This window comes from Juglans regia, chromosome 12, assembly GCF_001411555.2.
Source record: "Juglans regia cultivar Chandler chromosome 12, Walnut 2.0, whole genome shotgun sequence".
Taxonomy (NCBI): Eukaryota; Viridiplantae; Streptophyta; class Magnoliopsida; order Fagales; family Juglandaceae; genus Juglans; species Juglans regia.
The window spans coordinates 27293793-27319614 of NC_049912.1; the positions used below are offsets into that span (position 1 = coordinate 27293793).

Genomic DNA, 25822 nt, shown 5'->3' on the forward strand with positions numbered 1-25822 from the left:
AAGAGTGGTCACTGCTACCTCCATCTATTTCGTGAATGAAAAAATCCCAATTCAAAGACAGATCGAAATGAAACGAACACACTTACTATACCAAAACACATAAAATAAATACAAGAGTTCAAGCAGAGTCAGGCCAATAAAATATAAATCCGATTACCAAATACCATTAAAATACATGGATTTGAGCGAAAACATAATTCCAAACACCAAGATAACCGTCAAATAAGCCTGAATTCAAACAGCATAACATAAAGCTGAGCACAAAAGCATTGCAAAATCACAAAATGGACGACAATACAGACCTCACTCTAAGCCTGCTGCAGCTGCTGAGACTCCAATGGAATCCCAAGCTCCTTTGGCACTTCTTCTTCGGTCGCCTTTTTCTTCGAATTCTTAACTGGCACCGACACAGCTATAAAAGTCTTGGTCTTGCTTATGGGTCTGCTTTTCTCCAGTTGCACAACGTCGCCAACCTTGAACTTGTTATCCGGGTCATGAGCCTGGTACTTCTTCTTCTTCCTGATCCGCCTCTTGTACTTGGGGTGAGGCGCTAAGCGCACTACTTCCACAGCCACGGTCTTGTCGCTTGTGGCACAAACAACTTTACCTTGCATTGACTTCATGGCTCTGATGGGAGGGAGGAAGGAATGGGATGGGGCCGGTGAGGCGAGAGAGGAAGTGGGTTTGGAAAGAAGTTTGAGAGGAGTGCAGCCATGGAGGAACGGAGTGGAGAGCTTGAGGGAGTGTAGGGGAGGGAGTTGGATGAGTGAGGGTGCAAGAGGCATCCTCGAATTGGCAGGGGGATAAGGAACCGCCGGAGGTGTTTTCTTCCTTACCGTATCCTATCTTGTAAGTGGATTTGGTTGTAACGACAATATACGTGCAAGGAGAATCAGGAGTCAGGACGCAGAGAGAGAGAGAGAGAGAGAAGGATTATTTGGAGATCAGTTCAGCCCACATGATAGGGAGACTTTCAAGTTTGGACCAGCCTAAACCAAACCAAAGCCCCCAGATTTTGGACCTCCAGGCCCAAAAGCTTCTCCAAGGCCCATAGAAACCCAAGTAGCACACTGGCACCCAATTTCTTTCTAAGCTAACTTTACCCCCTTGTTTTTACTTTTTACAAAATCCCTTATATTACCTTACAAGAGGATTAAGCACGTAGATGAAGCTTGTATTTTATCGCTTTAATAAGAACAATGATATATTTATTATTTTATGACTTATTTTACGATTCATAATATGTAAAAATTATTTCACTTAGCTAAAAATAAATAAAAAATTATATTCTTAAATCGAAGTATAGAGTATACCTAATAAATACTTACATGATATAATTAAATTTAAAAGATAAATTTTAAAATTTAAATTTTATAAATTAAATATTACCATTTAAATGATGTGAATAATATGATTTATGTACCCGACAATATAATAATTTAAAAAATATTTCAACTTTACATATTATCTTCTATTTAGAATAGAATTATAAAATAATTATCAATTTATCAATTTTTTTAATAAATGTATATTACATCGACCTCCGCGTTGAAAAAACATGCTTTGCCATTCATTTATTTCTTATTTTTTTTGAGTTTTTATTTTTCTTCTTTTAAAGTGATGCGCCATTGCGTATTATTTAAAGATCATACATGGATAGGCTTACCGAGCTCTATCCAAATGGCATCACCTCAATAAAAATTCATACTCTCTCAACAAACCAATTTGCCACGTGGCACTCAAGATCCTTGCAAAAATAAAATAAAAAAACCCCGAGATCCAGTCCCTCGTCTTTCCAAACCCAAAAACTGAAAAAATTTCAGTGTTTTGGAACCAAGCCCATGGCTTCTCTTGCGACCTTTGCTGCGGTGCAACCACCCACCATCAAGGGCCTTGGTGGCAGCTCCCTAACCGGAACAAAGCTCTCTTTCAAGCCCACTCTCCAGAGCCTTAGACCCAGACGCTTAAGGTATTACTTTTCATACACGTCTGCTAAACTGCCAGAAAATGATGAATAGATTTTTTCTTTATATTATTCTTGTTGCTTGAATTGATTAGGGCTGGTGCTGTGGTGGCGAAGTATGGTGACAAGAGTGTTTACTTTGATTTGGAGGACTTGGGGAACACCACTGGGCAGTGGGACTTGTACGGGTCAGATGCGCCTTCACCATATAACTCACTACAGGTGTGTGACTCGTTTCTGCTTTCATAAATTTCGATTTGGCGTTGCAAAATGATTTTTTTTGTGTGTTAGTCTTGAAGTCAATCTGATTCATATTTAGCCGGTAATGAAAGCTTTGGTTGAAATGATTATCGGAATGTTTTTTGCATTGCTGTGTAATGGAATGCAGGCAGGTTGGAATTCTAAAATTTGTTGCTTATGGTCATGGAATGAAAATATGCACTTAAAAATTTCAACCATGAGTTTTGAAAAAGTTGAAGGCCAGAACTGGAATCATTTTGGTTGGAATTTTAAGAATTCCAGGCCCAAGCCGGAAATGGAGATTGCTTATTTGTGATAAACATCACAATGACGACATTGTAGAGGAACCCCTCTCCAATGCTCATCCTGGATAGTGGATACAGCTATGTCAATTTGTTGTATCATTGGATTCCTTAATCTTTGTCCAAACATAGTTGATTTATATGGCTGAATCTTAGATATGGAATTGCAGAGCAAATTCTTTGAGACATTTGCAGCTCCATTCACCAAGAGGGGGTTATTGCTCAAATTCTTGATATTGGAAGGTGGTTCCACCCTCGCTTACTTCAGTGCCACTGCTTCGGGTGACATCCTGCCGATCGTGAAGGGCCCACAACTTCCACCAAAGCCTGGCCCACGTGGCAAGCTCTAATTTGTTCGTAGATCCTCTTCTTTCAAGCTTTTCGTTGTATGTAACTTATTTTTTAGATCCTGTAAGTATGTCTAAAGCCTACCTAAGATCCTTAATTGACTATTTATTTGGAGTACAAATCGGTGCATTGCTCTTGTGTCTTATGTCTTAGTCTATTGTTGTTTGAGTATGATTTTTTTGTCATCTGATTTGCTGATAGTCTACAACTTGAAAGAAGGGCTTGTCTGGAAGCTAATTAGTGATGTATGCTGAAGTTCCATAGAGATTGGAAACTAGGTCAGTGGGAGTGCCAGTGTCTCTGAACGTGATGTAAATTTTTGTTTCATTTCACAAATGTAACATTTTTGGGACAACTTGGTAGCCTTTGGAACAGAATACTTAAGCCTTGAGGTCACCGTTTTAGGTTTGTACTCCTTTGACGAAAGAAATGCTGCTAGGTTCTTTTATACTCCACCGGCCAACCAACCGTATTTCTAGAGCCTGGCCTGATTGTGCTTAAAATGATTCGCCATGCTGAACATTCTGCTTCGAAGAAGTCCATGGATATTTAGAGAGTTGCAATTTCTATTCAGTCCAGAAGCCATTGTAAGTAGTTGAATCATCAGTTTTGAGGTTTCCTGAGGTTGAATTCATGATGTTATGATGATCATCGTAACTACAACAATATAAACTGCTTTCGTCCGCATTCAAATAGTTGTGAATGCCCTGATTTCAGTTTCCTGAAAAAGCGCATAAAATCAGTAGTGCTCCAAACCCAGTTTGTTAGGAGAACATTGAGTACACGCCTACAATTTCACTTTGCTTGTACAGGCCAGAAAACAATCATGTTCAAATGCTTCAAGCCAAATTAGTTTTACTCGTTCTTCCCTATTTACAAAAGGAAGAAATAGAATGAAAACAGGAAATAAAAACTCAAAGATTGCTCCACATGGTACTGAAAATCTATATCTCGAGGTCAGGCTTTCTCGCTCAGTATATTCCTTTTCCTGTAATGCTCTCTCTCTCTCTCTCTGATGTGGTCATCATTTTTTTGTCTTTTTCATCTTCTCCCCCCTAAAGTTGTCAATGGCGTGCTGTTGGGCTTCTCAAACCACCCAAGTTCTCAAGATAGGAAACCTTCTTGTTTGTCACTATGTTGGCAACTTTGTGCAAGTGATGATGGCTCTCGTCAGCACCCATGGACACTTCATCTAAATAATCTGTTGAGTCCTTTGACTCTGCATCCCCTTTATCCAGACCCCAACCCATGAAATCCGACAGTGTCACAGGTGCCCCCTCCTCGTTCTCTTCTCTATGGACTGAGAAGATATCGGTCCCTGGAATATGAGGGGATTCTGTTGTAGAGTTCCTTCCACACGAAGCATGTGACGGATTTTGAGTGATATAGTCAGCATAGAGTACATCCTCGATACGTGACAGAACTGTGAAGGCCAAGCTTTCTAGGATTCTTGAGTAACTCTCGAGAATAGCCTGCCCAACATCCTGTGAAGCCAAGAATAATCCATTAACATAGTTCATAGAATAGAAGAAAAAGTTGTGGGAATGATCATAGGCATGATCCTTTTTCCTTGCAATAAGAACCTAGATATGAATATGTTTGTACCCGGTTGTATTGGATTTTGCTGATGTCTAGTGAAGATTGGGGAGTCCCGGGAAACCGGTGCTTGAGGATGAGTAAAATGGTCTCGGCTCTTTCTTCAAAGAGCTCTCTCTTCTCCAAGCTTACAGCCGAACCCCAAGCAGATTTTCCATCTTTTTGGATCATCTTCCTCTTCCAAATCACTATGGAAGCCTCAATTCTGTTCTTCAGGTCTAGGATTTTGTGCTCCGATGACAAGTCCATGGTGGAGAGAAACTGGTCGGGATCAAAAAATTCTTCTGTAATACTCTTATAGATCGAGTCCCCAAGGCTTGCCCGACCATTCTTCCATAGCACCCAAAAAAAAAAAAAAGGGAGAAAAAAAAAAGTTGATGAGAAAATTGATTATGGCACCTTTCTTGCATTGCAAAAAGCACTTGTACGAGACTTATTCATTCTTCCCTTACCTTTGGCAGGGATTCAATATAGTTTTCTGGGATCTCCATTTCTGATAGAACTTGAGCATTTATGGCCATGGCTGCTTTAAGCACTTGGTTAACGCAATCTTTCTGATACTGCAAAAACTTTCTTGACATTTCAGATAGACCCTCTGGAGGAACTTGAGGAGTAGGTAGCCACCATTTGTCGTCTTTCCTCTTCGCATTCCCTTTCTCAGAGTCATCAGCATTTTTTGACGCATAATAGAACTCATTTTGGTCTTTGAAATTATCTAGACAATCCTGCAGATCGCAAGTCCTTAATTTTAGTGGAACAATTATATATTAAATCATTAATAGGGTTTTGCATAATTGCTTTTTAGACCATAAAAAGTTTATGTTTTTACAATAAGCATTGCATCAAGCTTGCGCAAGGCGGGGATGTTCATGTGTAGATCAGTTCGTTGCCGTGTCACCATTATCTGTCATATCATAAAACATAAACACTTCAGGATATGGGGAGAGAGAGAGAGAGAGAGAGAGAGAGAGATATTATTACCTCCATATTGACTCCGTCCTTGGATTTTTGTTGGGAAGGAACAAATTCAACAATGTAATCGGTGACACAAAGAAGCCAATCGATTTCTTTTCTCCACCTTGTTTTTCTTTCTGCAGACATTGGCTCTAGACGCGATTGTTCACCAAAAACAGAAGCTGCGTTGCATTGCAATAGAAAATCAAGGGAAACTTAAATTGCAATTGATATTTACTTGAGTCTATTTTTTTCCAAGTTCTTTTTCTTGCTTTCGGAAAGGAAGCAAGAAATACTAGCTTATCCTCCTAATTATATAAAATCCTTGCTTTTTTTTTTTTTTTTTTTACCGTAAGTGTGTACCAAAAATTAAAAGATGGGTTTTCTTCCTTAAGCATTAAAGCTTCTAAATCAATCAACACCTGTGGATGCAAAAAAGGGTAGATCTCAACAATACCAGCAAGGTTCGTAATGGCATTAGACAAAGCCAAGGCTGATGAAACACCCTTTCCTCCACCAGACATATCCTCACCCAACAGCAATTTAGCAAACCTCTCTTTCATCAGTTCCATATCTAAATCAAACATAAACAAGAAAAAATAGACTCAACTTTATTATTGGTTAGCAAAGTTCATTCTAATCATTTAGAATCATCAAGGATTCAAGATATATGCATGATTGATGTAATCGGTACGGTAAACCCAATGCATTAAAATCATCAGCACATAGTTTCACATCTGAGCCTATTTTACCTTTGAGGTATAGGGACAAAGAAATTAACAAAACTTTTACAGCAACTTATTGTTAATGAAGAATGATTGAAATGAATGTTTGCGTTGGAAAAACTAAAAGGCGACTTGCCAGAGGGTTGCTTGTCTTTGGCTGCAGCTGCGTCTTTGCTCAACCTCGGTGCAAAACCATTTCTTTGTCTGTCCAATGGCTGATCCGACTCTTTACAGAACATTGTCGTGCTATCATCATCGGCAGGGTCTAAGGAAGAACCACCATCAAAGCTCATTCTCTTTCCATGTCTCCCTGCACTCTCATGCATCCCTCTAAACTTTAACACTCTGGACCTGTAATTTTCTTGCTCTTCTTCGATTGCCCGAACCATTTTTAGTTTTCTCAGGAAAGCTTTTGCAGAATGAACAAGGTAGAACACATGCGATTTGTTCGACCCGTCGGAAGGAGTTGGAGAGGAAGCTATTTTGTCTAGTATTTTTGTTACGAGAGTGAGAGGGAGATGGAAAAAGAAGGGAGAAAGCCTAACTCCCAAATGAAATGATTGAGGAAAGATGTTATTTTTTTTTTCTTTTTTTGTTAGGAATTAGTGTTTTTTTGACAAAACTTGATCTTGATTTGTTCGATGGATGTGTGTTAGTTTTTCCTTTTCTCAGTTTAGGGAGCCAGAACGTGGGGTGCATGTTTATGCAGAAATGGAGGTCATGTGTTAGAGCCATTTTTGTTTATTTTTTTTGTTATCAGTGAATTGGATGGTTGAGGTTTTTAAGTGAAGGTCAAAGGAAAACCATAATCCAAGGAAAGACAGACAGGCTTGCTGACCACATCTCTCTCTCTCTCTCTCGAAATGGAAGGTTGATATGTGTCAAAAGGCGGCTCAAGACACGTAAACCTTGCGTCTGTGTCCAGGACTCCAGACAACTTTGTATTAGATCTGTTTTTTTTTTTTTTTAATTTGTATTTCTGTTAATAATTATGTTCAGCCTGCATGATGTCTCGATAACTTTGTTTAGGTTGTTATGAACTCGTTACATTGAAGAATGTTTAAAGCCATAACAACTGATTATTTAGTTGGAAAAATCAGTTGGTTGTAACAACAAAAATGAAGTTTGAGATTTATAATATTACAGAAAAAAAGTGTTTTATGCTATGATCTATTGGTGGAATTAAGCAGACTATCAGCAGCAATAAACAAAAAAACAAACACATGCTGCATGAAAGCTACAGATGAATCTGTTTTTCTTTCGAAGATGATATGAAGGCATCCATCCCTATCAAATCTTGAACTTCCCACATGATAGAAAGACAATTCATTTGCTATTCTAAATCCAAAAAATAAAAATTACTTTTAGTACTCGAAAATCACCCACTTTGCTGCTATTTTTCAAAAACATTCACATTTTGATGAAAAAATCATCAGTCATACAATGATTAATCTATCGTATCAAATCACGATAATTTTTTCTATTAGTTTTTTTTCTCTTTAACATTGGGCCAGTGCTTATTAGAAATGATCTACATCAGCTTTTGGTTGTAATATTACAGTCTAATTTTTGAACTATCCAAAAATAGCTTCAGACAGCTTTCCCTCATGAAAAATGAATGAGAGCTAAGTCATTAGCTTCATGTCTTTTTTTTTTCCCTTTTTTATATTGTATTAGCTGATTTGAGATAATTGTTGGGATCTTCCATCATTTTGAATCTTGTATCTTATAACTCATATATATATATATATATATATATATATATATATTATGTTTGCTTAGAAAAAAAAAAATGCAAATGGAGCTAGATGAAAACAAGCCTACATGATACTATGGGAAAATGCTAGGTTGCCCCTGGTGTTGCCTCTGAATTTGACTACTCATCTATTTTGATTTTTTTTAATGATTAAAAAAGTTATTACTAATAAATTTATGTATTTTAAAAAATATATTTAAAAATATTTAAAAGAAAAAAAAAATACAATTGTAATATGGGCACAAAGCGGTAGATGCTGGGCGGAGTAGCATGATCCATATAACATGAGTGATCCATCAAAATTTTTAAAAGGAAAAGCACCAAACGAAAAGAAAAAGGGATCGAAAGACTGGCATGGTTTGTTTTTACGAATAATTTCATCACATCTAAATAATTATAAATTTTTTAAATTTTTATATAAAATAAATAATAAGAGTGTAAAAAAAATTGAATAACTGACTCGACCGTCTGATCCGATCTGTAAGTGGTGCGGTATGATATTGGTTGTTAAGAATCGAAACCAATCTTAAATATGTGCCATTTTAAATCAAAATGAACCGGTATATATATTTATAATTTTTTATATTATATTATATATTATTTACTAAATTGTTAATTAATACATAATTTTAATCATATTGTTCAACTCTATTAATTTTATAATATAAAATTAATATAACATAAAAATTTAATCTTAAACATAAGCATTGTTAATATAAACTTGCTTTTGATATATATATATAATGATAAATACATTTTTGGCATAATAAATTATAATATATTTATTCTTTTTGTAAATACATTTTTAAACATTTAATCATATATATTCATATAAAAAGTTTATAATTTACATAGATTATAATTAAATTTAATATTATACTAATATGTATTAATTATTATAAAATAATATATTTATACTATAATATAAATAAACTAAAAGTTTAGTATATATAAACATCATATTATTACTAACATAAATAATTCGTAAAACCAAAAAAATTAGACTGGATTAGTTCAGACCGAAATCGAAAAAATCAATAGTTCTAGTTTCGAGAGTAAATCAGTTCGGTTTCACTTCTTAAATTTTCAAAACTGATTAGATTATAAAAAATAACAAAATCGAACTAAATCAGACCAATTATACTCCTAATAAATAATTTAATTTTTTTAAATCACAAAATAAAAAAATAAAAAAATATTATATTCTAATAATATTATATTTTATTTTAAACTTTAATTTGATCGCATCTCTCTAAACAAACTATGCCCGGCCTGAAGGTGGCAAAAAGCGTTTCATCCCATTTCCCGCGCGTTTGGTCAGAACGATCCACTATCAAGCGGCAAGCCAAATCTCTTCTAACGGTAAGGTCTTCTCCAGACCCAGGGTCCCAGAGCTTCTCTATAATCTTTCATGTCCTAACACAGATCTCATTCAAGAACGCACTACTAGTTTTCACCACAAATCTCAAACCCCTTGTTCGAATCTTGCGCATCACCATGCGTTCAAGAAAACCCACTCCCCGATTCCTTTATTTCACCCTCACTCTTTTTCTATTACTGGTTTTTATCATTACCATCAAGGCTTCTGAGCCCAACCCAAATGAAGACGATGAAGATTTAGAGGGTTTTGAAGAATTAATGGCATTGGATGAAGAAGAGGATAAACGAGAACATGAAGGTTCACCCAGTGTGAGATCGTCAGAGGCTGAGGTTTTAACCAGAGCAGAGGATTGTTCTTGAGCTTAACAGTGACAACGCCAAGAGGGTCACTGACGGGAATGAATTCGTTCTGATTCTGGGTTATGCTTCTTGGTTTGCAAGGAGTGCCGAGCTTATGCCTCAGTTTGCTGAGGCTGCTACTGCACTCAAGGAATTGGGGAGTCCTCCTTTGATGGCCAAGCTCGATGCCGACCGATATCCGAAGGCGGCATTCCTTCTTGAGATCAAAGGGTTTCCCAGTCTGCTTCTGTTTGTTAATGGGACTTCTCAAGTGTACAATGGTGGATTTTCAGCGTAAGCACGCTATTTTCTTTGTCAAATTGACAAAGTTTCGTTTTCCATTCTGATATCTGAATATATTATTCGTAATTTCGTCTTGCTTAGGATCGTAAGTTGTTAACCATGGTTATAACTCTCTTTTTTTTCCTTCATATCGTGTTGACTTAAATAAAATACATTTCGGTCACGATGGTTTTTTTTGTAGACTGGCAATTTATTTTGATTGACTCTCTTCATCTTGTCGAAGCGTTTTTATATCTTAATTTTTCGACGTAATCGTGCAAATTTGCAGCTTAGAAGTTGTACTTAGAGAACTGTTTAGTTTTGCGTGAAAATCTTACGCAAAAAGTTTACCTGCTTAATGTAATCCGTCGGATTTATTTTACAATAAAAAGAGATTTACAATCTTATTAATCACGATAAATTACGTTAGTTTGTAAACTTTCTTGGGTAAGATTTCTGTGTAGACCAGTCACGTCTCTTATATTTAATGCGATTGTGGATTAACTATTATACAGGGAGGAAATAGTGATCTGGACAAGGAAAAAAACTGGTGTACCTGTCATTACGATAAAAGCTCAGTGTCAGAGGCACAAGAATTTCTCAAAAACTACCATACGTTTGTTGCTGGTCTCTTTGAGAAGTTTGAGGTATTTATATTGGAATCGTTTCAGTAATTTTAAATCGTTTCAGTGTCAATTGTACATTGTGGCTTTATAATTATATTCACTTGTCACTTGCTTTTCTTTTGAAATTTCTCCTACACCCACTGGTGTTCTTTTGACATTGTTACTTTTTAAAATGCTTGAAACTTTTGGAGTGAATTAACTGTTATTAATGCTGCACTTTTACTTTTAAGTGGCATTATACGAATTAGAAATTTGTCGGTCCTTTGGTCTACTTCAACTTAGGTGATAGTATATCTATTTTACTGTTAGTGCCTATTAGTGGTGACACTCATCTTTCAATTATTCCAAAGCGATAAATGTTTCTTGAGTGGGCCACATTTATTCCAAAGATAAACCCCTATGCGTTGGTTTTCCATGTGTCACTGAAAATTACGAGTGGATCACAACTTATTGATATAAATTATATCATATAATGACTAATGAGTGATTACTTTTTGCAAAACTGCAGGAGGGGCCTTCAAAATAGACCAAATATTACAGTTTTTGGAGTAGTTTAACAAGTTCCCATTAGTTTCTAAACTGACAGCTAAATTCTGCCAGAGTTTACTCCAGCCCCATCAAACTTCAGGTGGCTGATACTTCCTCTGCTATACTTGCTCTTTCTTCTTCATTTCTTCCTATGTAGAATCATATGAAGTTGATAACTGAGTTGGTGAAAAGTGCGTTGTATGAGGCTGGGAACTCGTTCACTCAGTGCTTCAATTAATGTCACCTCTACCTTTTGGTGACTGGCACTTACTTTTTTGGATATGAAGCTGTTTACTGAATGCGGATGATATCATCTCAGGGTACCCCCCCAACTCGCCCCCGCACCCCTGGAAAAAGGTAACTTCTCCTGAAGTAGTGTCACCTCTCTAAAGATTTTGGAAACTGTGACGACAAAAAAAATGTTAAACTCTTCCTTTCTTCTTCCTATGTTTTTATGTTAAACTGTGACGACAAAAAAAATGCGGATGATTAAACCCTTTGTTTCTATGTTAGTGATAAGAAACCTCACAAACTTTGCTTGAGTGGAGAGAGGAAGTAAAAGCTCTTTATATGAGTGATGAAGTACCTATAAAAAAAAAAAAAAGGAGTGATGAAGTAACCTTGGCCATTAAGAGTAATAATTTATTGAGTCTTTAACTTCTTATAAAATTCAATAATGTTTATGAATCCATTGTTACAAAAGTAAAAAGACATGAGGTCATAAAATTAAAAAATACACGCATTAGGAATACTAAAAGACTACTTTAAATGTAAATTACTAACTTAATTAGCTATATTATCTTTCATTGGAGAAATTTAACTTACTGTCTTATATTATTTAATTTATAATGGAAAGTGGATGACGGGGCTTCATAGGAACAATGTTCCATGTTTCCAAAATGATAGATTCTAGTGCTTTAGTACACACATTTGCCTAGCATTGGATAATAAGACTGCATGGAAGCTACTTTTAATAATATAGGAAATCACTTCCCCACATTATTGACAAGAATTCGTTATATGTACATGGTAATATTCTGGTGCTCCCTATATGATTGTGCCAAGCATTTTCTTGGTAGCAGAATCCCAGCACACTTGCTGTAATTACTTTAGCAGCTAGGGTTTCAGAATTTCTCTAGAGAAGGAGATTAATAAACTCTATCTCTAAAAGACCTTATATTCTCTTCTGGGAACAGGTATACACGCCATGGTGCATCAACTGTGAAACCACTAGCAAGCATGTTGAAAAGTTGGCTAAGCACTTCAAAGGTTTGGATAATCTCGTATTTTCAAGGATAGATGCTTCTGCTAATGAACACCCAAAACTGCAGGTGAGTGTTATTATCATTGCAATTATGCTATGACAATTTGGACTATTTAGTATTTTCAAAGTTACAACTTTGATCAAGTTTATTCAAATGCTGTAAAAGACAGAAGAAATCTATTTGAAATGGCTGGAGAAAAAGGAAATGTTAGAAGTTCCTTTTATTTAAGTTTATTGTGGTATATGGATGCCCTGTAATGGGTTATGCCTGTTGCTTTTCCGATGAACTCATGATCGTTTCTTCATGTTATTGTGTTTTACTCTGCTTTTAGTTCTATTCATGTACAGTTTGATATCTAAATGCTGAAGGCGCTTGCTTGAGCCTATCATATTTTTTTTTTTTTTGTTATTTTAAATTCCATTGATCTTAGTGGAATTGAAATTTGAAACAACCCCATGATTTTCTTTTTTGATACATTTTGGGGAGGGAGGTTTCGAACTCCAGACCTCCATTATAGAGGTTGGGGGTTATGCCAATCAGGCCATAGACCTTTGGCAAAACAACCCCATGATTAATGTAGAAACTTCCCCTGCAAAAATGTATTTTTCATCTTAATATTGGAATGAAAAGGGGGCTGTGTTCCCTAGTAATTTAGAATCGCTTGAATTTTATTAAGGAGACATTTGTTTGGTCTTCCATCCATTGAAGTTGTGAGATATGGAGTAACGCTGAAGTGATGATGCTGATGGGGTTATGCCTTTGTTATTGTCTGATATTATTGCAGGTAGACGACTTTCCAACGCTATTCTTTTACACTTCAAAAGATATCCGGTAATTATTTCATAATCTACCGGTATTTTTATATTTATACTCATCAGTATGCTAGCCGATTGGTGGAACTTGGAAGTAATCTATTGTGCATGCAGATCAAGCTATCTACAAAATCCAGTTTGAAGGATTTAGCGGCATCTATCAACAAACATTTGAGAGCCCAAGATCATGTCATGAAAGATGAATTATAGTAAAATATAGTGAAGTAAATATACCAAAATCTCAACTCATCAAGAAAATGTTACTGAATCTTTTTTTTTTTTGGTAATAGAATTCGGGCCCCGTCCCTGTGCCGCCGTGCATTTTCTGCTCCGAACGTTGTTTGGCTTGCTGTTGCTTCTTTATTTTCCTGGTCTTTTAGTCAATTGGGGATAAAGCGTGATACCATCACCATACACACCACGGATACCAAGAGGGCCGTCCTGGTCGCAGACAGTTTCTGAGTGCTCAGCCACTTTCCATTGCAGGTTGGTGTTAAGCTAATGAACCGCGTATGTACAACCCCGGCTAGACACGTGCCTAAACTGCTTCTTGCCGAAATCGTGGATTGTTAAGTGTAGAAAAAGCAACAATGTCATCGACTCCTTAAGAAATCCATGCCCACAGCCATTAACCAAACAACCCTGCTCATCCCTTTGCCCCATCGCCCAAAGTTATGTATGGAAACAAAGAGTTGAATGCTGATGCTTATATCATCATTCCCTTGCTTTTAGGTTCTGCATTCGTTTGACATTGATTCTTGTTTTTATTTGAAAGTTCAAAATACAGAAATAATATGGGCAGTATGAATCAGTGATCATATGACCTTCACCAGTTGAAGTGTTTGGTATGCGTTGAGAATCCATAACCTTCACAAAGCTAAAAATGCTAATCTCTTTTGACATTAACCGTATCCACAAGCTGATCATCTCACATCCGAGGAAACATACATTTGTAGCCAAAAGTTTCCAAAAAGCTAACAAGCATCAAGAAGCTATCATTAAGGTGATCACGACACTCCTATCCAATAATGGAATTATGATTTTCAGAACTCCGCAGCAATATAGTTTATGTTTGAAAAGCATAAATTCCAACAGAAAGGGTTGCTGGATCCCAGGTGCAGGGGTGTGAACAATTTAAAAAGTTCAATGAATCTGCAGTTCACCTAATTTCAGAAACAGATCAGCTGGTGTGAAACTGTAAAGCACCATCCGTCCAACAATTCTGAAAACTTGTAAAATACAGAGCAGAAAAATGGAACTGAAATACGAGATGTTCTGTTATCAAGCTCCATTTATTACTCGTCTCTAGGTCCCAATGTGATTACTGACCATGAGAAGAATTTCAAATCTAAGTACCACCTAAAACTTGGGGACTCAGAAAGTCAGGAAAAACTATCAAGATTATGCATCATACGTGCAGATGTTTTCAAATCCCATATACGCTTTCTCCTGAATATCTTCAATCACATCTGCTATACCCACCCCACCTGTTTTGAAAAACAAAAGTGTTTGATATTATTCATGATTAGAACAATATTATGATGGATGAACTCATGATTTCACTCTTCTAATTAAGAAAGCTGCAATAAGTATATGCACATACATTTTTTTATGCAAATGTATTTCAAAATGACACATACCTAGTGATATAGCACTGACAAAAATTGTGGTAGCCAGAATGAATATGATCAAAGATGCTCTCCCGAGTATAGCGATCACCTTTCTTACCACATATTGCCCTATAATGGCAGCAATTGTTGAAACAGCAACAAAGTAGAGAGCTGCAATATCAGACAAAATGAACACGTGTTTGAAAATAATAATTAAAAGAAGTAATCTCCTTTGGTAATCTAAATTTTCTTCATGTTGTGGTACTCTACTTACCGTAAGGAACAGGGAAACGCTTGAGAAGGTAATATTCTACGACAGACATGGAGGAGGAAAATGTCATCGCAAAGGTGGCTGTGGCACTTGACACCTGAAAGATATAGGTTCAGTAAACTCAAGTTGTGAAATCATATTGAAGTGAGAATATTATCAATTACATAGAAAATAAATTTTGGTTATTTTCAATGTCCTTTCCCAAATGTGGAATCAGAAAAGATGGATGGGGGATTGGAAGTTTATCATTTAACCAAACCCCAAGGGGTTGGCCCAAGTGGTGAAGGCCTTGGTCTTGGGGTATCACTCCCTTCAAGGTCCAAGGTTCAACACCTCATAGATACAAACAATCCTTTGGGGCCATACCCCCTGATGAAAAGCCAACGATTTAACCAGTTCCGTGTAGGGAAACTTCCAAGGGTATGGTGCACTAGACTAGGGTTTACTTTGCAGAAGTGTGTCCGAAGGGCCCTGCCTTGGACAGGTTCCCCAACATCAAAAAAAAAAGTTTATCATTTAACCACTGAAGAAAGTCCTAGTTAGTTTCTTCATAAATAAGATGCTTTGCTTTCTTCATTGCCTGTTTTCTGGAGGCATCATATTTGGTGTATACAAACGTACTACCGAGCATGAATGTTAAGATTCTTGAAAAGCATAAATATTTTTGAGAATTGAACGGAAGCACCAAATGCACCTGAGGAGGGATTCCCAGCTCCAGAAAGAGTGGACCCAAAATGAATCCTCCACCAAGACCAAGCAACCCACCAACTATACCAGCTACAATGCCACCTATACAATAAAGAACAAGCTGGTGCAGTTTATAAGTTGCGTCTGCATCTCCCTTTGATGCAATCACTCTCCGCCCTTTGTACAGGTTAAAAGCTTCATAACCAGAGACTCCAAAGGTCACAGGGATCTGAATGACAAGGAAAATAAATAACCACTAAGATGCTCTAGGAACAGATTTCAAGAATCTTATAATCAAGCTATCAGTGTGCCTGGTTCCAACTCCCAACCACAAGAATATATTCATTCCCAACACTGAATATAGAATGATGGTAAAAACAATAAAAGAGTTTTTTCAGTTCTTATTGAAGTTGTGGAAGGTACCTGCAATAGGTTTAGCACCCAATATAACACTGAACAAGTAGTTGTGTAATTCTGTGTCCAAGACAAGAGAAACCCATCAATGTAGCTCAATGATGCGTGAATCAAACAAAACAGTACCGGCTCTAATAAAGAACTGTAAGCATATAGCTAAACAAAAAGCTACTGGCTCTAATAAAGAACTGTAAGCATATAGCTAAAAAAACCTTAGCAATCTCCAGTCCAAGGATAATAATCCAAACAGCAAAAAGAAATCCAACTTCCTTCCAGTAAACATTGTCAACAATAGAGACCTGGGAAGGTTACATAAATCAGTCATGAAAACCGTGAGTCCAGGAAGTGTAAACCATGTATTCCTACCTTTGACTTTTCAGATTCCTTGGTCTCTGATTGAGTGCCAGTTCCAGGGCCTTCGGGAAGGGGCTTGTATTCGACCTCTTCCATGCCGCTACCTGATTGAAGAACAAGCTAGCCTGTCAGCCTGACCAAAGAATCCTTTGAGAAACCCAATATATATTTGTGCCAAAGATGAAAACAAGAGACCAACTCACCGGTTGATTGTGAGGCTCTAGCAGCCTCCTGAAAAACAAGGAACAAGTATGAAGTTAACTGCTGAAGCATAAAGAATTTCAATTCAACCTAGAATATTAGCAGAGTTTTGAGTTACCATTTTAACTATTGTTTCCTTTTTCCACGTTTCAATACCCTTGAGGTATGCCTTAATTGAAGTGACTGCACATAATCATGAACCAATAAGGGAAGTTGTCCAAGAAGAACATTCAGATATGGCAATTTAAACAATGGATACCTAGAAAGGTGATGATTAACAAGACAGTGATCATCCAGTCGGCAAAAATCACATTGAAAGCAACTCCAATACTAATCCCCAACACCAGCATTGGTTGAAACAGAAGTGCAAGGTCATAGTCAATGATGGGCAGGTCGAGTGTAGGATGCCTTTGCTTTAAATTGTAGAAAACAGTTGCGCCAGCTCCACCCATGATCATACCTGACCAAACAAAAAAAACATGGGAAATTGCCCTCCATTGTCCCTTTTGGAATGGTGAAAATTAAACTAGAAAACGAGTTTGAGTATATTAACTCGTGGGATGTGACCAAATAAGAGTATAGAATACACAAAAGAAAGAGAGTAAGAACTACGGCCAACCCACAAGGCTCTTATAGCGCACTGTCTCATTTCAAAATTCAAAAAATCAGTATTACTCAAAACAAACTGGGAGAAACAAAATCAGAAAGTATAGAGAATAAATTGATTCCCTGCATCAGGAGGTTTATGCAGACAACTAGTCAAAAGAGGCCCGATAAATTTTAGGGCGTTGATATTCAACTTATTCAAGCAGTAGGCATCTTTCATTTGGCTTTATAATTATTGTTGTTGTTGTTAACTATTATTATTTAAAGCAGTAGACATTTTGAAAGTTGATGCAACTCCAACAATCCACTATAGATTTTTGGATAAACTCAGATCCATGGCTACAGGTATAATTGGTACAAATTTTATTTCGTGAGTCTTAGTTCAATATCCAACTATATCCAAACCCTGCATAGACGCAAGGCTTCTTAAATCTTAATAGCTTTTCAGTGACAGGAATAATCGAAAAGAGGAAAAAAGTTACACCTACGAGGATAGGACTTACATTTTGAAATTGCTGTTGAGGATTTCTGATCAAACCCAATAATAAGGGTGAGCATAGGAACAAAAATGCCACCCCCACCAACTCCTCCCACAGTTCCAAAAGCTGACCCAAAGAATCCTATTATGGTACCAACAATAATTTTCCAGCCAAATTCCATCTCCTGAGAACTCAATCTCTCAGAATTAATCCCACCAACATTTTCACCATCAATTGGCATAATATCAACAAATTGCAAGGCAAAAGAAACTACATAATTTCAGTAAAGAGTAAGGTACTTTAGTAAGTACAGCATTGTGTTACACCCAAAAGAACATACAATTCGTAGTTCACATGTTTTGAGAAAACATATCAGAAGAAGAACTTTAACTTTTGAATTAAAGATTTTTATTTTGGCTCCCCGAAAAGGTGAGGAAACTGTATCAACTCAATTTGGACAATCAGTCAATCAAGAAGCACATGTTAATCAATCAAGAAAAACATGTAATCAATAACCAAACACATGTGATTCAAAACAAAAAACCAATATAAGAGAACAAAAGTTGGACTCACCGGCCAAACATGTGTATAACCCAATCGGCCCGGTTGCCAGAAGAAATTCAATACTTTCATAACGTAATAGTCAGACTCAACCTCTTCTTTCTCACTATAACTTGAAGCTTCTTGCTCCAAGCTTCCTTTTGTCGAAACAAACAACGAAGCCATGAGAAAACTAATCGCAAATATTTCAATCAACCTCGAACCCCGCCATTCTGATCTGAACCTAGCCATCGTATATTTCGTTTCCGAGCTCCGTCTCCTTCAGATTATCGACTCTAAAAGGAAAAAGTGAAGAAACCCAAAAATCTGCAAATATCAGTTAGAACTTAAATTTTAACGTAACCCAGTTCCTTCATGAGTCATGAAGTTCTAGTATGCTTTGAAAACAGTATAAAATTTAAGACAAAAAAAAAACACCCAAAAGCCACCCTGCCTCTCTCTGAGGCCAAACAGAGGTGGAAGAGCAAAACTAGATCGAGTTTCAGCTTTGATTGGGTTCTTGTTTAAATTTGTGCTCCAATAATATCGACTTGGTACTTTAACATAAATGCATGGATGGAAACGATGACGCTAGTGGGCCATCCCTTTAGCCTTGGTAGGTTTTCTTCTGTCTGTGTGTGAGAGCGAGAGGAAGAGAGAGAGGATGAGCGAGCTTGGCTTTTTCCACCTTCAACCGTGTAAAGTGTAGATCACGGCTGGGTGAAAGGTAGCTGCGGAGGGTAAGAAGAGATTTGAAGCCCTGTCTACGGGTGCAATTTGCTCTTAAATTTTATTAACAATCTGCTTGACGGGTCGTTAATGTTAACAAAAAGATGCACGATGATTGCAGTACTCCATGACAAAAACACTCGGACCAAGCTCACGAGATGAGTTTTTTCTACTCTTGACGAGGAGAGTTTAGATATAAATTGAAATAAAAATTAAAAATTTAATAAAATATTATTATTATTTTAAAATATTATTTATTATATTTATATCCAAACCTCCCCGCCACCGGTTTGAAAAAATATTTCAATTTTACTTACTCTTTGACTCTTTGCTTCTTATTCAGCTTTAAAAGTTTTAATGGAAAATTAGTTGCCACGTCAATTAATTATTTCCTCCACGACTCTTTGCGGTTCATTGAGCTTTAAAAGTTGAAAAATTCTATATATAAATCTTACATTTTTGTATATTATTTAAAAATATATAAATTTATTTTTTTATTTAAAAAAATAAAAAAAATAAATTATATATTTTTTAAATAATATTCTAATTTATGTGTTTCACAACTCGTAAAAATTTAATGGATAAAAGGAGTTGCAAAGAAAGATAAGCATAGTTTTTTTTGTCTCTTTCTCCCTCTCTCACCCAATCAATGGTACTCACTTTTTTTTTTTTTTTTGTTTATAAAAGGACTTGTGCAGAATTTGTGATTTACAGCTTTCAAATGATTATTTATACTCTTGATTAGAACAACAATAAAATAAAAAATTGGGAATTAAATCACTTTATTAGAAATAATAATTGAAAAAAAAAAGTTTATTTTGAAATATATTCATTACTAAATAAAAAAAATTATCAAGATGATATTTTATCAGAAATTATCTCTAAGTACAGCACTCATAAATTTCTTTTATTTACAAAATCATCATCACTAAAACGCTTTCCATGACCTAATTACGTACACGGTAGAAGAATGAGAAATACTTTATTTAATTACAAAGAAATATAATAAAAACGAATTAATAAATTGAGATGTCTTAGTATAATATATTAAAATATTATAAAATTATTTTTAGTACTGTAAAATAAATATGATGTATTACATGATGGAATGTCAATTTTTAAATTTATTATAAAATTATTTTTATTATAAAATAGATATAACGTACGTAACATAAAAAATAATACTAATTTATAGATTTACTTTTATTAAATCTTTTTACATGGTTGTAGCACTTCATTTGTGATTCACAAATGTACCCCAGAATCTTACAAAAATTAAGTTCTCATAATCATTAATTAAGGTTAACTCTTAATTAATTCCTACGTGAAAACTACTCATGCTTACGGCCAATGATATATATTGGACAATTAACTTTTATTTGGATAAGATCAGTAGCTAGCTAGGCAGAGATGATCAACATCCGATTTACGAAATAATAACTTATCCTTAATGATCAGAAAATAGGAATATTATCGTAATATCGATCATGATCATGTCCAGGGCGGCCTACCACTCGACGTCCCAACTGACATGATGCAACTTGATCAACAGATATTGCTTCATGTATATATATACGTGGAAAGCGAACGTACGTACGTCACAAAATGCTAGCAGCTAGGTCCACGCAGCAAAAGCCTGCAGAAAACAAACAGCTAAAGATATTAAATAAGAAATAATATATGTATATACTTATATTATAAGGTTATATGTCAAAGAAACTATACCCATGCATGCATCATGATGATCTATATATGAATTCTTAATTAACTTGTTCAAAATTCAATAATCGTTATAAATAAAATCCCTTAGTTAACGATGCATGCATGGCATGTCCATGATCATCATCTACATTGTAAGTACTCCAAAAAAGACTAATATAACTTTGAATCTTTAATTTCTAGAATCATATTTATAAAATATTATATATAGTCGTTCCATCGAATAATAAGTATTTGTGTGGTCATGTCATGTTCTCCCTAGCTCCTCCGATCAGAAGTCTGTTGAATGCACTGATATGCAAATGATCTCCACGTAGGATTTAATTGTATGTGTACATATACATGCATCTTTATTTTATTTCGAGAAGTGTTACAGCTTATAAAAAAATTTTATAATAATAATTTCATAACTTAACTTAATTAATTCATATGATACGTTAGATTTGTTTTAGAATTTATGAAATATTTTTGTGCTTTATTGCGTGCACTTCTTATTTATGGCTTCCACTAATTAATTGGGATCTCATCACATTATTGCTAAATAATTAACATACTTTTTTTGTTATTAAAGGGAGCATAAATTAAGAACCAAATTAGTAACATATATATTTTTGAAGATGATCGCATGAGTACGTGCGTAGTACTAGCTAGGATATGATTATATAGGCAATTATTGCGACACCATAGATCTTAATATGATCATATGATCAACATGAGATCAAGAACCTAGCTAGCTAGTAACATATTCGAAGGCATCGTGATGAGCCCACATATAGTTATGCAATACTTTCATATTCTAGGATCGATTCCCCGTACATATAATCTAGGAAGTGATTGATCATTGTCTTGAGATACAAGCTTAACGTCAGCATGCAATATTTATTAAATAATGTCACGTCAAACAGCAGATAAGGAAGGATGGTCATGTGTACGCTCTAGTTTTTTAGCAATATTTACTAAAAACAAATCTCTCATTTTTTTTAAAATAAGTAGTGATAAATACACAATATTTTATACAATACTTTTTATAACACATATTATAAAATAAAAATATTTTTATAAAATGATGTTAGTTTTATAAAATATTTTATAAAAATATCTCTCATTTTAAAATATTATTATATAAAATATTGTATAAAGTTTCGTTTGTTTTTCATTTTTTCTTCTACGTACACTGCATGCCAATCACTTAACCACGCACGTACGCACGTTAATTTTGAAACCGATGTGAAATGGAAAAGTTAGGGTGGGTCAGCTGATTTAACTGCCAATTAAACCACGTGAAGTTCGTTTCTCACTAATGCATACGTACGGTACAAGATCAGATCAAGTGTATATACCATTTTTATCATCGTCTATCAATCATTTTTTAACGTGATATTAAATAATTAAAGTATTATTTATCATTTAATCATTAAATGATATATAAAGAGACAAGAATGGAATGACAATTAAGAATATCATAAATATTTTTTTTTTATAATTAGTGATAATACTAATTAAGCCAGAAGAGGGATCCCATGATATCAAGAAAAATTCTATCTGCAGTGTGTACAGATTTATTAATGTATTTGAAAAAAATATTATTTAAAAAAAATATTATTCTAATTTTAAAAAACTTTTAAACACGAAATTGAGCAGAGCAAGTAGACCACTCTACCATAAGATTAGAAAAAAAAAAAAAGATTAGAAAAAAAAGACCACTCTACCATAAATTGCGAATGCGTATTGGTCAAAATCTGACAGGCACTAAGAACACGACACCGATCGACAGCTAGCAAGGACCACGTACGATAATAATGTAGATATTATATTAAAAAAAAAAACGTGGTAGGGCAAGTAGATCGATGATCTGACACCACCAAACGTTCACACTGACTAACGGGAATGTTAGCTACGGCCATGCATGCATGAATCAAGCATGTTCGGTATCTCATGATCTACGTAGATCAATGGCCACGTTTCTTTCTGCTTTTTTCATTATTTCTGCCCTATCTAGTATATTATATGCTGCCCCACCTAGCCTTCATAAAATACAGATCTGATGAGAATGGTTTAATTAGCGTACGTATAATATTAATGTAAGTATAAAGTGAAACCAAGAGATCATCTTCATTACGGCGCGTTAATCAAATGTACAAGACTTATTTATTAATTATAAAACCCTAGATCTCTCTCAGCTAGCTAGTTAATTCATCACTGATCCCTACGTACCCAAGATTTATTTATTGCCAAAATAATCATGTTCACGTTTTCTTCCTTCTTTCTTTCTTTCTTGTTCACGTTTTATAAATATATATATATATATATATTTTATTCACGTTTTCTTCCTTCTTTCTTTGATCTTCTAGTGCCCAACCAAATAAATAGGTTTGTTTTCTTGTATCGTTACATAAGATACAGATCTAATCAGACTGATCATCACTAGTTTAGCGTATTGTTAGTACTTATATACAAAAAGATCAGATCAGATCAGATCATTGTCGTAGGGCAGTTTTTCCAGATTCAATAAATAGGTTCGTTGAAATACATAAATCATGATGGTACGTACGTTATACGTAGTCCCCACTCAGATTTGATCGATCGATTATATTGAGGTTTCATGCATGCATGGGATGGGGGCGCCCGTCTAGACGTTTTGGCACATGCAAAGCATCAGTAGTCATTGTTTCTTTGAAGCTTCGGTCATTCATGTTGCATGCAGTTGAATGTGGGGGCCGGTATTCATGCACTTTGATTTGTAATCTTAACCACAAATTTACACGGCATTAATTTCTTTCATTTACTACAAAAACTTGCATGGGCCATTAATTTATAAGTTCTACTTGGGTTTTGTCCAGTACCCACTGCATGCAATGGATCTATTGTTAATTATATTTTAACAGGATCAAATGATCATAAATATTAATTTAGAATATACAACTGATGATCATCAACGGTAATCTGCATTTATTGTCGACTGGCCAGTAGTAGAGGAGATGGGACATGCAGAAACCGGAAATATATATATATATATATATATATATATTTATATGTATAAATATAAAGCCAACTGTCAGTGAGGCAAAGCTAGTACGTAGTACGTACTAGTAGAATGTGATAAATTGCACAAAAAAACAATAAGCTAGCTAGCCACAAAACCGCTCTCAGAAAAGATGAGTATTTCATCTCCTCCTCTAGTAGTCTCTACCTTATGAACCCCACCTAACTTACCCTTAAACCTTCCATTCCCACCTCAAGTAATCCACCATCCGTTCCTTTGCTTAATTTCCCCAACCACCGCTTCTTAGCCATGTCAAAAGAAAAACAAGGCATTGATTTTCTCATCGAGCAAACAAAAGCTTTGATTTGGGAGGATATCATCCTGGTTCCAGCTTCTTAATCTACAGCAAAGATATCCAACCATGCTCTCATAGGTAAGTTGGTTTCATCCAAAGCCCTCAATAAACATATCTTTCATACCACCATCCTCAAGGTATGGAGTTTTGTACCGGGACAAAATAAAGACTTGGGAACCAACACATTCCATTTCACTTTTCCCTCAAGTCTAAAAAAAATAGAATATTGCATCAAAGGTCATAGAATTTCAAGGGCTACCATATGCATGGTTCTCGAGGAATGCCCCCCAATCTTAGTATATTCAAGAAATTGATCTTTCACTACAAGGGAAGTGACTTTTCCCGGCGATTATTTTCGCCGGGAAAAGTCAAATAAATTGCCACCTCCACCTTTTCTCATCTCTGCATGTTCGCCAGTATTATTTTTTCACTTTTTATCTACCCAACGAAAGTAAAAAATCACTGCTAAAAGATTATCTTTACCACCAATTTTTTTATGCCGCAAATATCGACTCAAATGTCGCAAATGCCCATTCGATTTACCCATTAAATTGTGGGAAAAAATCTTTGAGGCAAATTTTGGTCATCGCAAATATTAAATAAATCACTGCAAATGAATAAATCTATTCCAACAGTCTAATTAAATCGTTGGTAAAAAAGTTTTCGACACGTACTTATCGTCGCCAATGCTATTAAAATCGCCGCAAAAATAAGTATTTATGACGATTTTAATTTATTGTCGACATAATATATTCTTAGCGAGTTAGTGTCACTGGAATTGAGTATTTGCGGCGAAAATTGAGTTGTTTGAGATGAATTGTAGTCGTCGGAAAAAGTCTGTTACAAAATAATAATAAAAAATACTAGTGAAAGTGTATGGCTTTCATAGCCTAATTGAACACAAAAATTTGTTACAGTACATTATAAATACTCTAAGCAAAAAAGATTAAAAAGAGAAGATCTTCTCAATATTAAAAAAACAGAGAAATGCACTAAAAACAGAGAGCAGCTACGATCTGTGATTAGTGAATTTGTGAGTGAAAAACTAAAGTGAGTGTTGCGTGAGCAGATGAAAAATGAGAGGGAGCTTACTGCTGTGAGAGATTCTCAACAGCAACCCAAGATCGCACAAAACATAAGAAAAATCCCCAAAACCCACGGACTGCATAAATGAAATTCATTTCACAGAAATTTCATGGGAATAAAAATTAACTTGAAATGAATATGTGTGTGTTCGTGAGAAGCAGAGAAGGAGAAGGGCCTTACCACCGATCGGCAACTCATAACTCCAAGAACTCCCACAAACACACACAGTACCAAACCCACAAGAAATCTGATTACCCTTCACAATTGTTGTCCAATAGTAGAGGTCATTCCTTACATTACCCTTCACAATCATTGTCCAAGAGAAAATGTCTTGAATGAGACAAAAATTAGAAAAGAAAACTAGGCAACATTTGAGATTGGCAGCCAATTTCTTGGTTGAAATCAGATTAAAGTTAAATGAAGGGACACATAAAACCTCTTTGAGGCAAATTGAAGATGTGAGCTGGATAGTGTCAGTGTGTGTGACAGGAACATTAGTCCCATTTGGCAATTTAACAGAATGAGATACATGTGCAGTAATGGTAGTCAGGAAGGCGGTGCAGCAGACCATATGATCTATTGCACCTGTATCTATGACCCAAGGGATATCTTTGGATGGAAGAGTGTTGTGAGTGAAGGTGGATAAACAACAAGAGATACAAAGGAGATGGG

The 25822-nt window shown here is 35.4% G+C and overlaps 4 protein-coding genes and 1 pseudogene across 6 annotated transcripts; 2 read left to right on the forward strand and 3 right to left on the reverse strand.

Annotated features, from left to right (window-relative positions):
- Positions 1-65: 65 nt before the first annotated feature.
- LOC109020367 (30S ribosomal protein S17, chloroplastic-like) lies at positions 66-934 on the reverse strand. Its single transcript, XM_019002816.2, has one exon. The coding sequence runs from the start codon at positions 783-785 to the stop codon at positions 309-311; it is 477 nt and encodes a 158-aa protein (XP_018858361.1). The 5' UTR covers positions 786-934; the 3' UTR covers positions 66-308.
- An 840-nt stretch (positions 935-1774) lies between these two features.
- On the forward strand, positions 1775-3025 carry LOC109020369 (photosystem I reaction center subunit VI, chloroplastic-like). Its single transcript, XM_019002818.2, has 3 exons — positions 1775-1969; positions 2059-2185; positions 2676-3025. Exons 1-3 carry the CDS (start codon positions 1842-1844, stop codon positions 2853-2855), a joined length of 435 nt encoding a protein of 144 aa, XP_018858363.1. The 5' UTR covers positions 1775-1841; the 3' UTR covers positions 2856-3025.
- Positions 3026-3617: 592 nt separating this feature from the next.
- On the reverse strand, positions 3618-6839 carry LOC109020368 (rop guanine nucleotide exchange factor 12-like). Its single transcript, XM_019002817.2, has 7 exons — positions 6265-6839; positions 5861-5977; positions 5431-5585; positions 5279-5353; positions 4902-5174; positions 4459-4779; positions 3618-4337 (listed from the first exon to the last, which is right to left on the reverse strand). Exons 1-7 carry the CDS (start codon positions 6515-6517, stop codon positions 3918-3920), a joined length of 1614 nt encoding a protein of 537 aa, XP_018858362.1. The 5' UTR covers positions 6518-6839; the 3' UTR covers positions 3618-3917.
- Positions 6840-9381: 2542 nt separating this feature from the next.
- Positions 9382-13885, forward strand: LOC109012259 (annotated as a pseudogene).
- A 194-nt stretch (positions 13886-14079) lies between these two features.
- LOC109012258 (sulfite exporter TauE/SafE family protein 3-like) lies at positions 14080-18976 on the reverse strand. Of its 3 annotated transcripts, XM_035683520.1 has the most exons (12): positions 18312-18974; positions 17763-17922; positions 16913-17113; positions 16772-16836; positions 16656-16683; positions 16465-16556; positions 16311-16397; positions 16108-16158; positions 15692-15913; positions 15001-15094; positions 14757-14897; positions 14080-14603 (listed from the first exon to the last, which is right to left on the reverse strand). In XM_035683520.1, the coding sequence occupies exons 1-12, from the start codon at positions 18528-18530 to the stop codon at positions 14518-14520; spliced, it is 1446 nt and encodes a 481-aa protein (XP_035539413.1). In that variant the 5' UTR covers positions 18531-18974; the 3' UTR covers positions 14080-14517. The 3 variants fall into 3 exon arrangements, with proteins under 3 accessions (XP_035539413.1, XP_035539414.1, XP_035539415.1); XM_035683521.1 differs by lacking the exon at positions 16311-16397 and having other exon boundaries at positions 18312-18976; XM_035683522.1 differs by lacking the exon at positions 17763-17922 and having other exon boundaries at positions 18312-18418.
- Between the last annotated feature and the right edge of the window lie 6846 nt (positions 18977-25822).

Bases quoted from the DNA above. Each gene is read 5' to 3' on its own strand.
- LOC109012258 (XM_035683520.1), bottom strand. From the start codon at position 18,530: ATGGCTAGGTTCAGATCAGAATGGCGGGGTTCGAGGTTGATTGAAATA. The intron at 17,923-18,311 runs GTGAGTCCAACT...TTGAGTTCTCAG, and splicing joins GTTATACACATGTTTGGCCG to GAGATGGAATTTGGCTGGAA. The intron at 14,604-14,756 runs GTATGTGTCATT...TTTTCAAAACAG, and splicing joins TGTCAGTGCTATATCACTAG to GTGGGGTGGGTATAGCAGAT.
- LOC109020367 (XM_019002816.2), bottom strand. From the start codon at position 785: ATGCCTCTTGCACCCTCACTCATCCAACTCCCTCCCCTACACTCCCTC.
- LOC109020369 (XM_019002818.2), top strand. From the start codon at position 1,842: ATGGCTTCTCTTGCGACCTTTGCTGCGGTGCAACCACCCACCATCAAG. The intron at 1,970-2,058 runs GTATTACTTTTC...TGAATTGATTAG, and splicing joins CTTAGACCCAGACGCTTAAG to GGCTGGTGCTGTGGTGGCGA. The intron at 2,186-2,675 runs GTGTGTGACTCG...ATGGAATTGCAG, and splicing joins CACCATATAACTCACTACAG to AGCAAATTCTTTGAGACATT.
- LOC109020368 (XM_019002817.2), bottom strand. From the start codon at position 6,517: ATGGTTCGGGCAATCGAAGAAGAGCAAGAAAATTACAGGTCCAGAGTG. The intron at 5,586-5,860 runs GTATTGTTGAGA...AATGCAACGCAG, and splicing joins TGCCATTACGAACCTTGCTG to CTTCTGTTTTTGGTGAACAA. The intron at 5,175-5,278 runs GTAAAAACATAA...TGCGATCTGCAG, and splicing joins AGCTTGATGCAATGCTTATT to GATTGTCTAGATAATTTCAA.